General features: G+C 46.4%; 1 protein-coding gene across 3 annotated transcripts in view; it reads right to left on the bottom strand.

Moving 5' to 3' along the window:
- Positions 1–16500, bottom strand: part of DIP2C (disco interacting protein 2 homolog C) — a 339643-nt gene that overhangs the window by 141204 nt on the left and 181939 nt on the right. For all 3 annotated transcript variants that reach the window (XM_033102147.1, XM_033102149.1, XM_033102148.1), the window contains one exon: positions 12752–12862. In XM_033102147.1, the coding sequence (XP_032958038.1) occupies positions 12752–12862 (111 nt within the window). The remainder of the gene's footprint in view (positions 1–12751; positions 12863–16500) is intronic.

Genomic DNA, 16500 nt, shown 5'->3' on the forward strand with positions numbered 1-16500 from the left:
ACCGCCCACCCTGGGCGGAGGCCAATTGAAGCAGCAGACTACCCGTCTCCTCCTCCTTCTGCACCACATCAGAGACAATGACACCCACACCCACACAGCGTCACTTCAATCACTGCAGACGCATCTCCTACTCTCTCTTCAGCCTTTTCCTCCAAATACCAATTTTTAGGACAGTAACCAAAACAACAGCAATGATCCCAAAACACGTGCTTGGTCTAGTAAGAGACAGGATGTGCCCTGGGTTTGTGTGGCATCAAACCACACACACACACACACACACACACACACACACACGGCCCCTGGGCCTCAGTGCTCAGTGCAGTAATCTGAGCTCTAACATTTACAACAAACACAGGCAACCACAGCGACTACACCTTTCCGTAAACAAAGTTTAGGGAGCCTCACATCTGCTTTGCACGGCGTCTTTCTTCTTTTGCCTCCAACTTGGCATTCTTTTCATTTTCTCCTTATTTCCTAACTGATCATGATTTGGTAATTATAATTAAAATGCTCGTCTTAAAAGTTCTTTTATTTTTAAAAAATGAATGAACAGCACCAAAAAGGTATTGAAAGACGGACCTGACCCTATTCTTTGACTTCTCACAATTTCTCCACCTACTGTTTCCTCAAAGAAACTTTCAAAGTTTTTCTTTCCATTTGGAGCCACGAGCTAAGACCCTGTCTTACTGTCAGGAGGCTCCATGGGGATGCAGCAGCACAGACGTCCCCCTGCTCTGGGAAATAACAACATGGGAGTCCAGGGCAGGCAGTCAGAATGCTGGCTCTGCCACCTAATGGCTGTAAAACACTGAAACATTTTCATCCATCAGCCTCACGTGGACCCCCTGTAAATGGGAACAAAATCACAGCGTCACTGTGGGACGATGTGAGACAAAACATACCAAGCAGTCCTTAGCCACCTGTCCCAGTCACAGAGGCACTCACTGACGACAGCGCCCTCAGTAGCATTCTGAAGCAATAGGCTTGGGCCAGGGGGGCTGATAAGAGGAAAAGGCCAGAAGGGATCTGACTGCAGGCGGTGCCCAGCCCGTGCTCACACCCCAGAGCCCGAACTCTCACAGGGAACCCTGACGCCAGTGTCCCAGCCAGGCGCACGCTGCAGACCATGGGGTAACCCGGGAACGCTGCCCTGTGCCCAGGGGGGAGGGGGGTGCCGGTGCTGAAGGCCCTGTAGGCACCAGGCCACACCGCTCCCGACCACCCGCCATCTCCCGTCTGCATCTTGAAGGGAAATCGCACAGGGCAGTCACTCGGCCAAGCATCCTTGCCCTTCTCAAGACTCCCACATTTTTGACTCCTGGGCCAAACATCTCAATAAGCCCTTGAACAGATACAAGTTCTGAACACTGAACAGAAACCTTCACTTTCCTCTTGGTTTCTTTAAATAGATAGCACTTTCATTCACTCTGGAAGAAACCATATCCTGTAACTCAGCCAACAATGGGATATGTGAAGAATAAAAGTACAAAAAATCAGACATCCTCAGCTGCTCAGACAAAGGGTGGACCTGCGAGTACTAGCGGGTTTCAATCTAAGAGAAATTGCTGCTTGCCCTTCCTTTCCACCTCCTGAAGTCAAAAAGCACGATGCGTTGCCTAGAGCTCACAACGTCACACGATCGACAACAGGTGACACAAAAGCTGGGTCAACAGAAGAGACTGTTTTCTCCAGGACGCCTCCCTGTGTTGTGACAGCGCAGCAGTCAGGCCATGGTTCAAGCCAGACTTCAGGTTCAAATCCAGTTCCTCTAGGCACCTGGCACCCATTACTTAACTTCTCTATGCCTCAGTTTCCTTCTGTGCAAAAAAAGGGAGGAACGGGAGTAGCTGTGCACTGGGGAGGTGGCAGGCCCTCTGTGAGCGTATGTGCTGTGGGGTGTGAGGCAGAGCGGGCACGCGGCGACATGTACTGCCACTCACATGAGCGCCATGCCTGGTGGAGGGGAGCCAAGTGTGGGACAAGCAACGCTGCGCCGAAGAGCTGGGTGGGGACCAGCTTTCCCGTGCGTCACTGTCAAGGCCACCGGGCTCCATTCCCCGGAGCCTCTGCAGCCGCAGCGCTGTGGGGAGCTGTGTGACGGTGACAGTGCAATGCCAGCAGAAGAAAGGCACAACAAGGCACGGCACATTCCCGTGAGCGCTGCCCTGGTCGCCACTGGGCACCAGGAGCCACGCCAGTCACCCGGCTGTCACCTCCTTGCTGCTTCAGTTCCATCCCCTCCACCTCTCATCCTCCAGGAGAAACGTGTAGTCACATGGATGCGTACGCTGTGAGGCAGGACAGTGCACGGAAGGAGTTCTGGTTACGACAGCTGATTCACCGAGCACCTAGTGTGTGCCTGCCTCGTCCCTCCTCTCACAGGAGGCTGTCCCGGGACAAAGACGGGTACGGAACATGGTAACAGGATGTCCTAAGGACAAATGCGAGGACACAGGTGGGCGAGTCTGTGGCACGCCGTCAGGAGAGGTCTCGACAAGAGGAGACACGCAGCTGAGCCTCCAGACACACGCACACTCCTTCCCACCTCCCAATCGGTTTTCCTCTCCTTTTATACCCCTGGTAGCTGCACAGGCACACAGCCTCGCACAGGGTCACTGCCTGGTCTTTGGCCTTGAGAACTGTTGCCGACAAAGAATGAATAATGTCATTGTTCAACCAGTAAATGAATATGGATCAAATGTCCCCTGTGCCAGGCTCTGCTCTAGGCATAAACCATCTCTCCTTTCTTTTTCATCATAAACTCGTCCCATGTTTGACTAACACTTTTAACTCATGCTTCTGTCCTTCATGAGTGATACAGAGGATAACATTTTATAACAGCTATAAACTAAGTACACCGGAAGCGCACCAACAGTGCATTAGAAAAACAAAGACCCGGGGTTTTGTCCACCCGCGCAGTGAGGGCTGAGAGACTCGAGTGGTGTGAGGGAGACTACACGAGTCATTACGTGAAAAGCACCCACCATATGCCGGGTACAAAGCCGACAGGACGGTCACCTTAGCAACAGCTCATCAGCGTTAGCGTTGTGACCACATAGAAGCAACGTCAGGTTGTGCTGTGTGTTTTGGAGGCCATATTAAGGGGTAGTTGCCAGCAGTTGCTACTGCTCTCTGTTTTCTAGAATTTCACACAGATGGAGTTGTGCGAAAGTCGTCTGTCAAGCCCCCTTCTCCTTGTGAGCATGATGCCTGGAGACTAACCATGGCACGTCTGCAGCAGTCCCTTTCTCTTCGCTGCACCTCTCCTGTCCAGGCCCTTTGCTCATCCACACCAGCTGCACAGTCGGCCTAAGCGCCATCGTGGGCCTGCGGACGCTTTCATTACGACTGAATATAGCTTAGGAGAGCTGCGTCTCTACAGGGCCATGATGCTCTGTCCATTACCACAGCGTACCAATCATTTCGGCCTTCTTTAATATAAAATTTTATAGTTTTCGCCATAAAAGTCTTGCACGTCTTTTGTTTAAATTTTCATTAGGTTCTTTATAAAGTTTTTGTTGCTACTGTATATTGACTTTTTAAAATTATATCCTTGCATTTGTTGCTAGGGTATAGAAATGATTGATTTTTATTCAGATTATATTGAGCAATTATACTAACCCCTCGTTTTTTCTAATAATCTGTGGATTATTTGGGGGTTTCCATGTAGATAATACCCTGTAATTTTATTGTCTCAGACTATCCTGGTTTATTGTTGACAGAGGCCTCTGTCTTAGAATGTATTGGGAAGGACACCTTTTTTTCTTTCCATTCTCTGAAATTATTGTATAGAATCACACTGGTTAATTTCTTGAAAGTTCAGTATAACTTAAAAACCTTCTGACTCTGGTGTGTTATTTTTCTTTTTTCCTAAGGAGGGCGCAGCTCACAGTGGCCCATGTGGTGATCGAACTGGCAACCTTGGTGTTGTCAGCATCAGACTCTTACCAACTGAGCAAACCGGCCACCCCTGGTGTATTTTTTATGAGAAGATTTTCATGAAGTCCAACTTATCAATGTTTTCTTTCATGGATTGTGCTTTTGGTGTTCTATCTAAAAGGTCTACGCCAAACCCAAGGTCTCCTAGATTTTCTCCTATATTATCTCCTGAAAATTTATATAGATTGTTTTACATTTAGGTCTGTGATCCATTTTGAGATAATTTTTGTGAGAGATGTAATATGTGTGTTTAGGTTCATTTTTTTGTCATGTGGATGTCCAATTGTTCTGGTGCCATGTGTTCAAAAGACTCATTTTTCCACTGAATTGCCTTTCTTTGTCAAATATCAGTTGACTATATTTATATGGGTCTATTTCAGGGCTCATATGACCCATTGATCTATATGTCTATTCTTTCACCAATACCCCACTGTCCTATTTCTAGTTTTATAAGCAGGTCCTGAAGTTGAGTAGTGTCAGTCTTTCAACTTTGTTCTTCTTCTATATCATGTTGGCTATTTTGGATCTTCTACCTTTCCAACAAACTCTAAAATCAGTGTGTTGATATTCACAAAGTAACGTGGGGATTTTGGCTGGGTTGCATTGAATCTATAGATCAAATTGGAGAGAACTGACATCTTGATGATATTGAGTCTTCTTATCCACATACATGCAATGTCTCTCCACGTATTTAGATCTTATGCTTGCCTTCATCACTTTTATAGTTTTCCTCATATAGACCTTGTACATTTTTTTAGCGCTCTACCTAAGTATTTCATGTTTTGGTGGTAATGTAAATGACACTGTTTTTAATTTCAAGTTTCATTTGTTTGTTGCTGGTATATAAGAAAGTGACTGGTTTTGGGATATTAACCTTATATCCTGCAACCTTGCTATATAACCATTTATTAGTTTCAGATTGTTTTCTTCATTCATTGTGATTTTTTACATAGATAATCATGTCATCTGTGAATAAAGACAGTTTTATTTCTTCCTTCCCAATCTGTATACTTTGTTTCCTTTTCTTGTCCTATTGCGTAGCTAGGACTTGCAGTATAACATTGAAAAGTAGTAGGGAGAGGAGACATCCTTGCCATGTTCCTGACCTTAGTGGGAAGTCATTTAGTTTCTCACCACTAAGTATGATATTAACTGTAGGCTTTTTTCCTTAGCTGTTCTTTATCAGTTTGAGGAAGTTCCCCTCTATTCCTAATTTGCTCAGAGTTTTTATCATGAATGATGTTAGATTTTGTCTAGTGCGTTTTCTGCATCTATTGGTTTTTCTTTTCAGTTGATGTGATGAATTACATTCATTGATTTTCAAATGTTAAACCAGCCTTGCATATATATCTAGAATAAATCCCACTTGGTAGTAGTGTATAATTATTTTTAATCCATTGTTGGATTTGATTTGCTATTATTTTGAGGAATTTTATATTACCTAATATAAACATTTTTATATCTATGTTCGAGAGAGATACTCGTGTGTGGTTTTCCTTTCTTGTGATGCCTTTGTCTCATTTTGGTATTAGGTTAATGCTGGCCTCATACAATAAATTAGAAAGCATTCCCTCTGTTTTTATCTACAGGAATAGATTATAAAAAATTGGTATAATTTCTTCCTTAGATGTTTGGTAGAATTCACCAGTGAAGCCATCTGGGCCTGGTGATTTGTTTCGGAAGGTTATTAATTATTGATTAAATTTCTTTAATAGACATAAGCCTATTCAGATGGTCTATTTTCTCTTTGTTTTGGCAGACTGCGTCTTTCAAGAAATTGGGTCCATTTCATCTAGGTTATCAAATCTGTGGGCATAGTTATTCACAGTATTCCTTTACTATTCTTTTATGGTCAGTGGGGTCAGTAGTGATGATTGCCTTTTCATTTCTAATTTTAGTATATGTGCTGCTGAAGCGAGCACAGCCTTTTCATTTCTAATATTAGTAATTTGTGTCTTCTCTATTTTTTTCTTAACCTGACTAGAAGTTTATCAATTATATTGATCTTCTCAAAGAACCGGCTTTGGCTTCTTTGATTTTCTCTATTCATTTCTGTGTTTTCGATTTCATTAGTTCTCCTCCAACTTTTATTTCTTTTCTTCTTTGGATTTACTTTATTTTCCTAGTTTCCTAAGGCTGAAGCTTAGATTATTTATTTTAGATCTTTCTTCTTTTCTAATATATGCTCTCAATACTATACATTTGTCTCTAAGCAATGCTTTTGCTGCAGCTCACAAATTTTGATCACTTGTATTTTCATTTTCTTTTTATTTTTTAGTTCAAGATATTTTTTAAATTTCTCTATGACTTTTTCTTCGATCCATGTGTTATTTAGGGTATTTTGTTTTATCTCCAAGTATTCTTTATGTAGATCTGACTATCTGACCTATCCACCTTCAGTCTATTGATGAGCCCTTTCTTCATTTCTGTTACAGTGTTTTTGCCTTTAGAGTCTTTCTTAGAGTTTCTACTTCTCTGCTTACACATCCCCAATTTGGGGGCAGCTGTTTGCCCAATAACCTCAGTTCTTTGATGGATCAAAGAAGGGTTGCTGATGTCCCATTTCTTAAGCTTTTCTCTTGTTATGGGGAAGGTTTCATGTTTCCACTACATGCTGGAGTGGAAACCAAGTCTTTATCCTCTATTCCATTTTATTCTCTTTATTATTTTTTTCATTTCTCCTTTCTGTGGAGTTATTCAATTTTCCTTTTCCAATTTTTTTAAGTTAAATCACTATTTCTTCAATTCCCAGGATCTCTGCTTATCTAATATAAATATTTTAGGCTGTCAATTTCTTTCTAAGTACCATTTTGGTGCATCATACAAATTTTGATTAATCAGTTTTTAACCTTAAATACAAAAGCCTCTTAATATGTCCCTGTTTTCATCCAGGAACCCACCCCACCCCAACTCAACCAATCTGCCCTATATGTTCCTGCTACACTGACATTTCTAAAATGCAAATCCGACTGTGTCATTTTCTGTTTAAGTAACTAGGCACAGATATCCATCCAGATTGAGTTCATTTTTATTAGTTTTGGACAAGACTTTACTGGTCTGTGTTAACTGCATCTCCCACTTTCGCCCCCACTCTTACACAAACTTGGTCCTAGAACAGCTCTGTGAAGAACTTTGTACTGTGTTGGCAATTTCCATACCTGCACTGCCCTGTATAGTAGCCACCTGCCTTAAAATGTGGCTAGTGAAACACCGGACAAGAAATTTAACTTTTATTTAATTTTAATTAATGTAAAATTAAAAGGAACCATGTGGACTTTGGCCTCCATGTTTGGACAGTGCAGCTCTTCTACATGGAACGAGCCTGCCCTTCACAGGGACTCTTTAGTCGAGTATGCAGTCTGACTTAGCACATTCTTCTCTCTTACTCTAATGTAACAAAATATGTCATTTCCTGATTTATACTAGAATAAATAAATTAACAAAAAATTGAGCTGTTCAGAGAACAGGTCACAGAGTCACAGAGTTAGGAAGCACATTAATATCAGTAAATTCAAGTTGAGTAGAGAAAGAACCACCTTCTCAATCTAGAAAAATCAAACTTTAATGTCAAGGAAGAACCTACTATAGAGTCAATAAACTCTTTAGAAGCAAATGCAGTATTTTCTATATTTTTGTCTCACCTTCAGGGCACAGCACTCAGTACACAAACTTATTTGCACATTTGTTGAGTGAATGAATACTAGGATACAAGTCTGCAGTCTCAGAAACTGAACACTGCCACGAAGCAGACTTTAAACTGTTGTCAGCAGAAAATCAGTCTCAGGGTGGGTTCAGATGTAGAAGTTTCTAGTCCATATTATCTCTCAATTATAAAATAAAAATATAAAATTACATTTTTACAAGTCTCATAGCAATGGTTCTCGAACTCTTTGACCCAAAGAATGCTTTACACTCTTAAAAATTGTTGAAAACCCTTAAAAGTGTTTGCTTATGGGAGTACTACTTTGACGTTTACTGTATTAGAAAGTAAATTTTAAAACTTTTAAAATACAAGACTTCACAATCACAGATTCCACTGGATGTCAGAACCATAACATCACCACATGTCTGGCAGCCTCTTGAAAAATCAATTGTACATTCATGAAAAAACAAGAGCAAAAAAGGCAAGTAACATGTCGGTGTTATTGGAAAGATAGTCTGACGTCTCCGACATCCCTGCTAGGGTCTGGGGACCCCCAGTACCCTTGCATTTGCCGTCCTAGAGGAAGACAGGGCTCCCTGACTCTCTCCCTGGGATGCACTGGGGCAGAGAGGTGGGGGAGGCAGGGCAGCTGACCCCTAAGAGGCACACACGCAAAGTATGAGGGGTGGTTTCTAAAACTGTTTCTAAGCTCTTGAAAAGACCAAAAAATATATCATTTAAAAACACATTAGGAGATAGTGAGCTGCAGTTTAGGTTTAATATTCTTTTTTTGTCATAATCAGTCTTGGTTGGAATGAAAAACAACACATATCTCAAGGTTTTCTTTTCTAGGATTTTTGGTTGGGGAAAAGGGCTGTTTAAAAAGACCTGTTCATCATTCATTCACTTTTCAAATTAAATTTGTTTCCAAAGAAAGTTAGTTATAAAGAGGGGAGAGGCACACTACTGTCACGAGTTCTCATAGGGGTTCCTAACAACATACGGCCATGGGTTTACAACGAAATAGAAAAACATGGCCAGGAGAGATCAAATGTGAGATGATATGGCTGACGAGACTGCAGTTAATCAGTGAGTTATCTAAGCGATAACAGAATTACTTCTTGGCTGATATAATTCGGTCATTGAAGCAACCAAAGGAACTCTACGTCAAGTTTAGTGGTCAAAGAAATTTAGAAAGCAAAATTTCCTGAGGGTCACAAAATTTTTTCTTGTGAATATCTTAACGCCCATGCTGGATGAGAAAATAAACCAGAAAATCCTGAAATATGGACACTGGCAGTAGACAGAGACCAGCTGAGTTCATACTGCACTTTAAAAAACGATGTAGAGGATAGCCTCTAAGAGAAAGTACCTTCTATCGGTGACATGTCTAGTCAGGACACTCATGACCGATGGTTTGAACAACAGGAGATAGCAGAAGGTAAGGTGGTAGGGGGCCGCCTCATCTCTCCTTCAGGGGCTGCCATGATATATGGGGCGGGGAGGGGGATTGAAGGGCAAGACTGTGGAGAAACGCCAGCCAGACCACACTCATGGCGGGCCATTCTGGGACACGAGTCTACCTCTGATGGGAGCAGAGGAGTGTCACCAGCTGACACGAGCTCCGTGCTCTGAGTTCAGCCGCCTCAGAGACCAGTCGGCACAGTGACATCTATCCTGTGCACGTTATGGCCTCCGGTTCAGTGGACTGTGAATGCAGGGTGGTGTGTGGGGGGGTCTGATTTTCTCTGCAGCTCTCTAGCACCCAGCACCTGGGGAAGCAGGCTTCGTGGCACTCCTGGGCGCTGGCCACTGGAGGGCTACAACAGTCTCTGAGCTACAGAGAAGGCTGAGCTCCATGACTGGCGGGGGGGGGGGGGGGGACGACCAAGTGAGAGGAAACCAAAGCTGTGAGGAAGCCGGCAGGGTGCCCAGACAGGTGCCCCCAGAAAGGAAGCCACAAGGCCAGGGCTGCCGGAACGCTCCACAGCACCCCCCCCCGGGGAGGCGGAGCTCTAGCGGGGAAGGGCTCGCGGACTTCAGCTTTGTTCACAAGCCCCCACCTCACACTGGTGAGGGTGAGGAATGGACAGTGATTGTAAAGTAGGGCTGGGCCCAGGAGGGTCTGCTTTCCTTCCTGGAGGGGTGCGCTGGCCGGTCCCAAGGAGGCCTGAAGCTGTCCTCCTTTGTCCTCCTTAGCCACACCCTCCCCGGCACCCGGCTCGCCTACATCTTCCCCTCTGCCTTCTAAGGTCGGAGGTGATGTGCACAGGTGAGTGAGATGTACCTGAGGTCAAGAGATCATCATCCTACTGTGTCAGCCTCTCTCAGACTTTTACTGTCTGACCACTGTCCCACTCATCCCCTAAAATAACCAAGAGGATTTGCAAAACACGTGCCCCTTATCAAGGGCCATATAAACATCGGGGCTTACCATGCCCCACCCATCATTAGGAAAGACAGATAATGTCGGAAATAGACTGTGATGGGTTGAATTTCCACCTGACACAGAGAGCTGTAGGTTAGACACGGACCCAAGACCCAATCTGCATGCTAAGAAGTCAGATGACAGGGCCAGACACAGCCAGGCTGGTGAGCTGCTGGTAAGCGACTCCCTGCAGGAACATTAGAATCACATTCCCGCCTGAACTTGACTTTTCTCATCTGTACAATGGAAATAAGGACGCGTGACTAGTTTTTCTTTTTTTAAGTTATTTTTTTTTTTAGGACTGATTTTTTTTTTTTTTTTTAAGATTTTATTGGGGAAGGGGAACAGGACTTTATTGGGAAACAATGTGTACTTCCACTTTTTTCCAAGTTGTTGTCCTTTCAGTCTTAGTTGTGGAGGGCACAGCTCAACTCCAGGTACAGTTGCCGTTACTAGTTGCAGGGGGCTCAGCCCACCATCCCTTGCAGGACTTGAACCGGCAACCTTGTGGTTGAGAGTATGCGTTCCAACCAACTGAGCCATCCAGGAGCTCAGCAGCAGCTCAGCTCAAGGTGCCATGTTCAATCTTAGTTGCAGGGAGCGCTGCCCACCATCCCTTGCGGGAGTCAAACCAGCAACCTTGTGGTTGAGAGGACGTGCTCCAACCAACTGAGCTATCTGGGAGCTCAGTGGCAGCCCAGCTCAAGGTGCATTGTTCAACCTTAGTTGCAGGGGGCGCTGCCCACCATCCTTTGTGGGACTCGAGGAGTTAAACCGGCAACCTTGTGGTTGAGAGCCCACTGGCCCATGTGGGAATCGAACCGGCAGCCTTCGGTGTTAGGAGCACAGAGCTCCAACCGCCTGAGTTACCGGGCCAGCCCAGTGACTAGTTTCTTTAGGACTGAAGAGACTGATAATAGCAAACACATGTCTGCGTTGTCTTGTGTGTGTATCTACACGTCTACATGTATGTCTTCTGTGTCTGTGTATCTTCTATGTGTCTACACGTGTGCCTATGTATGTGTCTTCCATGTGTATCTACATATGTGTACATGTGTGTTCTGTGTGTGTCTAAATATGTCTACGTGTCTTGTGCATCTATGTGTGGGTCTATATGAGTCTATGTATCTACATGAGTGTCTACATGTGTGTACATGTGTGTATGTGTGCATCTATAAAATAGTAGCACAGTATCAAGACAAAGGAGTTCATGGAAGCATTTCACAGTAAGCCGACAGCACACAAGTATAGGCCGCCACTTTCCTAATATTACCGAAAAGGGGCCTCTGAGATACCTGAAGGAATTAGACTCTTGATATGTGCTGTGTGTTGAAATACTTCTGAAACACTGAAGGCAGACTTGGGAACAAGCCCCTGCTTTCACTGCGTCGGGCATCAAGCCCTCCTGAGAGGGGAAGGACACAGGAAGACAGTGTGAGGCTGCGCCTGGCCTTTCCCTAGTGTCTCGAGTCCTTTCTCCGCATGAGCACATGCTGGGTCCTAATGCCAGACAACCTGTGTTACCCCTTCTTTCCCCCAGAAAGGAGAGCAGAGCCCGGAGGTCAGGCAGACAGCTCCTTAGGGCACACGGTGGCATTTATCTTGTAAGTAAGTCCCTGTTAGTGGGAAGATCCATGAAACGTGCACCCGCCCTAGCTCCGTGTGAACTGGCTGAGCCACTTCCTCTCCTGAAGCCTGAGCTTCCACTTCTCTATTCCTAGTGAAACAGTAATAAGGGCTTCACCTGCTTGTTAGAAAAACTGAGTGAGATAATGTCTATGAAAGTACAAATGTTAGTGCTCAGACGGTTCCCATCAGCAATCCACACGCGTCCTGAACGGTGCCTGACAACAAGCTAAGCGATGACACCCTTTTAATATCACAGTTAGGGAAGCAGAGAAAAGCAGGTTTAATCCAGATGTTGGGAAAAATCTCTTGAAAAGGAATTAAAATATCAATCACAGTACAAGTTTTCTGATGCTCAATTAATGAAATACATTCAAGGCACCAAGGTCAGGTGATGCTTACAATGAGGCGGGATCACCAAGGCAGCAGCGCAGAGCACAGAGGCGACAATGAACAGAGAATATGCAGCATTTTAAGGATTTTGTTTCTTTTTTAAAAACTGTAATTGAAAGACAGAAATCACTGAAGTTAAAAGGGAAGAAAAAAATCATAGCAGCCACCAAAATTGTAAAAAGTATAACCAAACTGGAACAGTGACACCTAGAAGAAATGGGCAAAGTGTGGCCCACGAGGAATTACTGTGTTCTGAGTTCCCGTGAGCTTCGAGATGATGGACAGCACTACCTTCAAAAACGCGAAGACACAGCCAGCAGTGTAGTGGTGACCGGGGTGAGCGGGAGGCGGGCGGGAGCTGAGGGGGAGGGGACCAAATATACGGTGATGGAAGGGGAGCTGACTCCGGGGGTGAACACACAGTGGGATTTATAGATGATGTGATACAGAACTGTGCACCTGAAATCTATGTAACTTTACTAACCATTGTCACCCCAATAAACTTTAAAACAAAAATGTGAAACTAGTTACCATTTACTGAATTATATGTGAGCCCTACAGAGAATGTCTGTGGCACAGGACAGCAGCACCATGAGTCACACGCCCAAGCAGGACACTCATGCACGCAGCTGCTGCAGACACACACCCACTCGTCCGGGCCTCCACTGCCAACGCTACTGACCAGGACGTTAGTGACCCCACGTCCACATCTGGTGCCTTACCTGACCGGTAGCGCTCATCTCGTGACCCTGAGGATCTCCGGCGGTGGTAGCGAGAGGCAGAGGACGGAGTAACGGGCGCCCGGCGCTCTGGTGGCAACGCTTGGTCCACCCCTGGGTTGAGGAAAATGGCAAAATGAGACGAGGCTTTACTTGGCAGCTGGAGTTAAGCTACTCTGCGGGGCAGATCACCTGGCAGAATGCAGTTCTGACTCACTGAGCCCACAGCCCAGGACATCTCGCCCAGAGTGGGCACGGGGGGCAGGGTTCAGGGACGATGAGCAGGAGAGGGACATGCGCCCTGGCAGGGCAGACCCATGCTCGACGCCACAGAAACAGCACAGGCTCCTGCATGTCACAAACGTCTAAGTGTCCGGGGAAGAGGCACTAACTAAGCCCTAAGCAGCCACGGAAACCACTGGGGTTTAAATGAAACCATGGGACCCAAAGCCCAGAACCACGTCATGATCTTCTTTATCTAATAAACATATACAAAGCGTTAAAAATACCTGAGAAAAATGAAACTACATTGATCCACAGTAACTTTAAAATAAATCCCATAGTTTAACAATATAAGTCAGGTAGCCAGGATTGAGCACAAACTTTGTTCATTCAAAATTTCTAACTCTCTGGAATCTTACCATGTCTGAAGCTCCACAATCGAACACACCGTATTTCCATATGGCATTGACAAGTTTACAACACAAGTTTTAAAAAGAAAGGAATTTGACAAAAGGAAATGGCTTCGACAGGTCACTAGGAGCTGGCCATTAAAGGAACTAAAATATTACTGCGCACATTCAATCATTGATTTTCATCTGACCTCCCTGGGAATGGAATGCGACGTAGCTTAACAGTACTTCTCACAGGAAAAGGCTGCCAGTCCAATATGCGGCTCCAAAGTCAGCCCAGGAGGGCCCCGAGGGTCTTTCTTGTGGTCCACCCTGAGCACCTAACAGAATGCTGCAGCTGGAATGGGTGTCTTCTTGGCAATGCTGCCACACAAATGGTCAGTAAAACCTGTAATTCGAGCTCAGAGTTCAGCACTGCTGAGGTCTCACCTTCACACTGTGAGGGAGAACTAAAAGCCATAGGTGACCAGAGTGTCTGCGACAAACACAGGCTGAGAGGTCCCTGGGGACATGAGCTATCCCGAGGGAGGAGAGTAACTGTCCAGAATCACGTGAAGCTGGGGGACAAAAATTAGTTCTGCTCAGGTGACATGACTCCTTTCCCACTGGGGGTCGAGCCCCAAGTGGCTGCACAGCCCATAGACATTGCAAGGAAAAGCTCCAGGACGGCGTCGTGCCCTTGACATGACCTGTGATCCTGGGCCTCAGTTTCCCACCTTAGACAGAACTGGTAAGAACAGCCACCACTTGATCACGCTGGTGTAACCACTTTATGTTTGTGTTGCACTTAGTAACGTAATCATACGAGGCAAGTGCTGGGGCTTCTGTCACCTCACAGATGAGGAAACAGGCCCAGAACCAGGATTTCAACTCAAGTCAACGCCATTCTCATCCACTCGGAACTCCCTTTCTTTTGTGATGGGTGTCCCCTCCCTGCACTTCCAGGTACCCTGTTGTCACTTAGAGTGCTCTGGTGGCCTCAGTGTCCTGTCCCCAGGAGGCCTGGTCCTCGAGGCGGAGGCTGTGTCCTGCCTGGTGCCGTACCCTGGTGCAATACTGTTTCCCCGCAAAGAAGACCTAGCCAGACAATCAGCAATAATGCGTCTTTTAGAGCAAAAATTAATATAAGACCCGGTCTTATATTATGTTAGATAAGACCGGGTCTTATATTATAGTAAAACAAGACCGGGAAGATGGTAGCTGTGTTACATGGACAAAAGCGAGCTGGTACCTCGAAGCTGCAAAGAAGTGTTTCTGAGACCTTCCACAGAACCATTCATTGAGCAGCAATCTTATAAGATGGAAACTGTTACAACTTCAGGTTGTTGCCCAGGATGTAGTCAAAGCAGGTGACAGCTGCCACCTGGCACAAGTGCATCCAGCAGACCCTCACTGGGCGATGGGCAACATGAGGTGACGTGGCTCCTATCGTCGCCCCCGCCGCCCACCGCTGCACCTGGCCCACAGCATGGGCCCAGGGCACATTTCTGAACCAGTAAACAACACGGTCAAAGCCGTGCAGGGGCTGGAACGCTTCAATCTGAATATGACGTCGGTGACATGTCTGCTTTTCTCTAGAACTGCAAAGCGACTGGGAAAATGCTCCGCATCTGAGGACGAGACCCAAGGTGCATACAATGAAGCGGACACGAAAGCACAGCACAGGGTGGCTAAGTCACAGCCACCTTCCGTGAGCTGCCACTTCCCGGATCGCCACCTCCCATGAGTCTCTCTTCCCACCCTCCACTTTATCCTCAAGGTCAGAAAAGCCCCGAGGCCTATGCTAGGCCTGCCTGGGCCCTCGGACAGAGGCCACCTCCTGCCCCCACTTGCCCCCAAGACCCCACAGTCTGTCCCCACTCTGACCAGCAGGGCTCACCCAGTCGAGGTCCTGCATCCTGGTGGCAGAAAACAGAGCTCAGACTCCTCCCCCCACACCACCACCCCTGCCCAGCCACATCTGCCACTCAAGCCCCAGGGGCCCAGCAATCAGAGGTAGTCGCTGTCTGTCATTCTGTCCTGCTCTTCCCCTCCAGAGTGAAACCTCATTCAAGTCCAAAGGGAGAGAGAGGACAGAGAAACAGGTCATTTCTATCAGACCTTCAATTACTTACTTCTATCATGTGACACAGAGGAGCCCCAAAGACAATTCCCCCCAAAGACAATTCCTAACAACGTAACTGGGCCCCGAAACAGCCACATGGTCACTTCACTAATTATGGGAAATCGGACACTGGAAGTCACTTGACCCCCCCATCCCCCCAGTGTCCTAAGGACACGGGGACAGTGCCGAGCACAGGTCAGACCTGCAGCACAGACATGAGGTTATTCTACAAAGAGAAACTCAGAGCATGAGGGACCTGGAAATTCGGGTTCCCGGCACCATTTTAAGGAAGTTGTGGGGTAAGTGGGGGACAACGTCCACAGGAATGCGTGTGGGACTCATTTAATACTAGGAGGTCTGTTCTTACTAACTGTGAAACTGGACACATTGTGCGGGCTCTGAGCCCGGGCCCACCCTGTGGGTCACGCGGGAGCGCCTCCAGCCCTCATGGACAGTCGAGCCTCTCCTGCTTGTCCCCCTGCGTCCGGCATCCATTGGGCCCCCACGGGTCCCAGGCTGTAGGACTTGGTGAAGCCACCAAGGGTTTTCCTTCATTTCAATTCCGTGCAAAGCACTTCTGAGTCCTGCGCCCCGACCGCAGTCCACAGCAGCACTGACTTCCATGCAGGCGCCATTATGGAATCTGCCAGAAGCAGACAGGAGGGCTGCTGAGTGTGTGGGTCAGGCAACTACATCTGCTGGTCCTGGCTCAGGTGGCGACCCCATGAAGCACACAGACATTTTGTTGTAGGTAAGGTCGACCCCACGTGTACTGGCCCGAGTCTTCATTACTGGTTTCTAGCTCCTCCTTCATCGTCATAAATTCTCGCTGTACATCAGTACAAATTTGCTAAGCGTTTCCTATTAAAATATTTCAGTTTGATTAGGGACTCATGATGGGAATGCGGAAAAGACACGGAGCTCGAGGGACTCTGACAGGGTCTCGGGACGCCGGTCTCCCCTCGTCGGAAGGCCACGGTGAGGGCACGTGTCGGGGGCGGCGCATCAGGTTGGGC

This window comes from Rhinolophus ferrumequinum, unplaced genomic scaffold, assembly GCF_004115265.2.
Source record: "Rhinolophus ferrumequinum isolate MPI-CBG mRhiFer1 unplaced genomic scaffold, mRhiFer1_v1.p scaffold_109_arrow_ctg1, whole genome shotgun sequence".
Lineage (NCBI taxonomy): Eukaryota > Metazoa > Chordata > Mammalia > Chiroptera > Rhinolophidae > Rhinolophus > Rhinolophus ferrumequinum.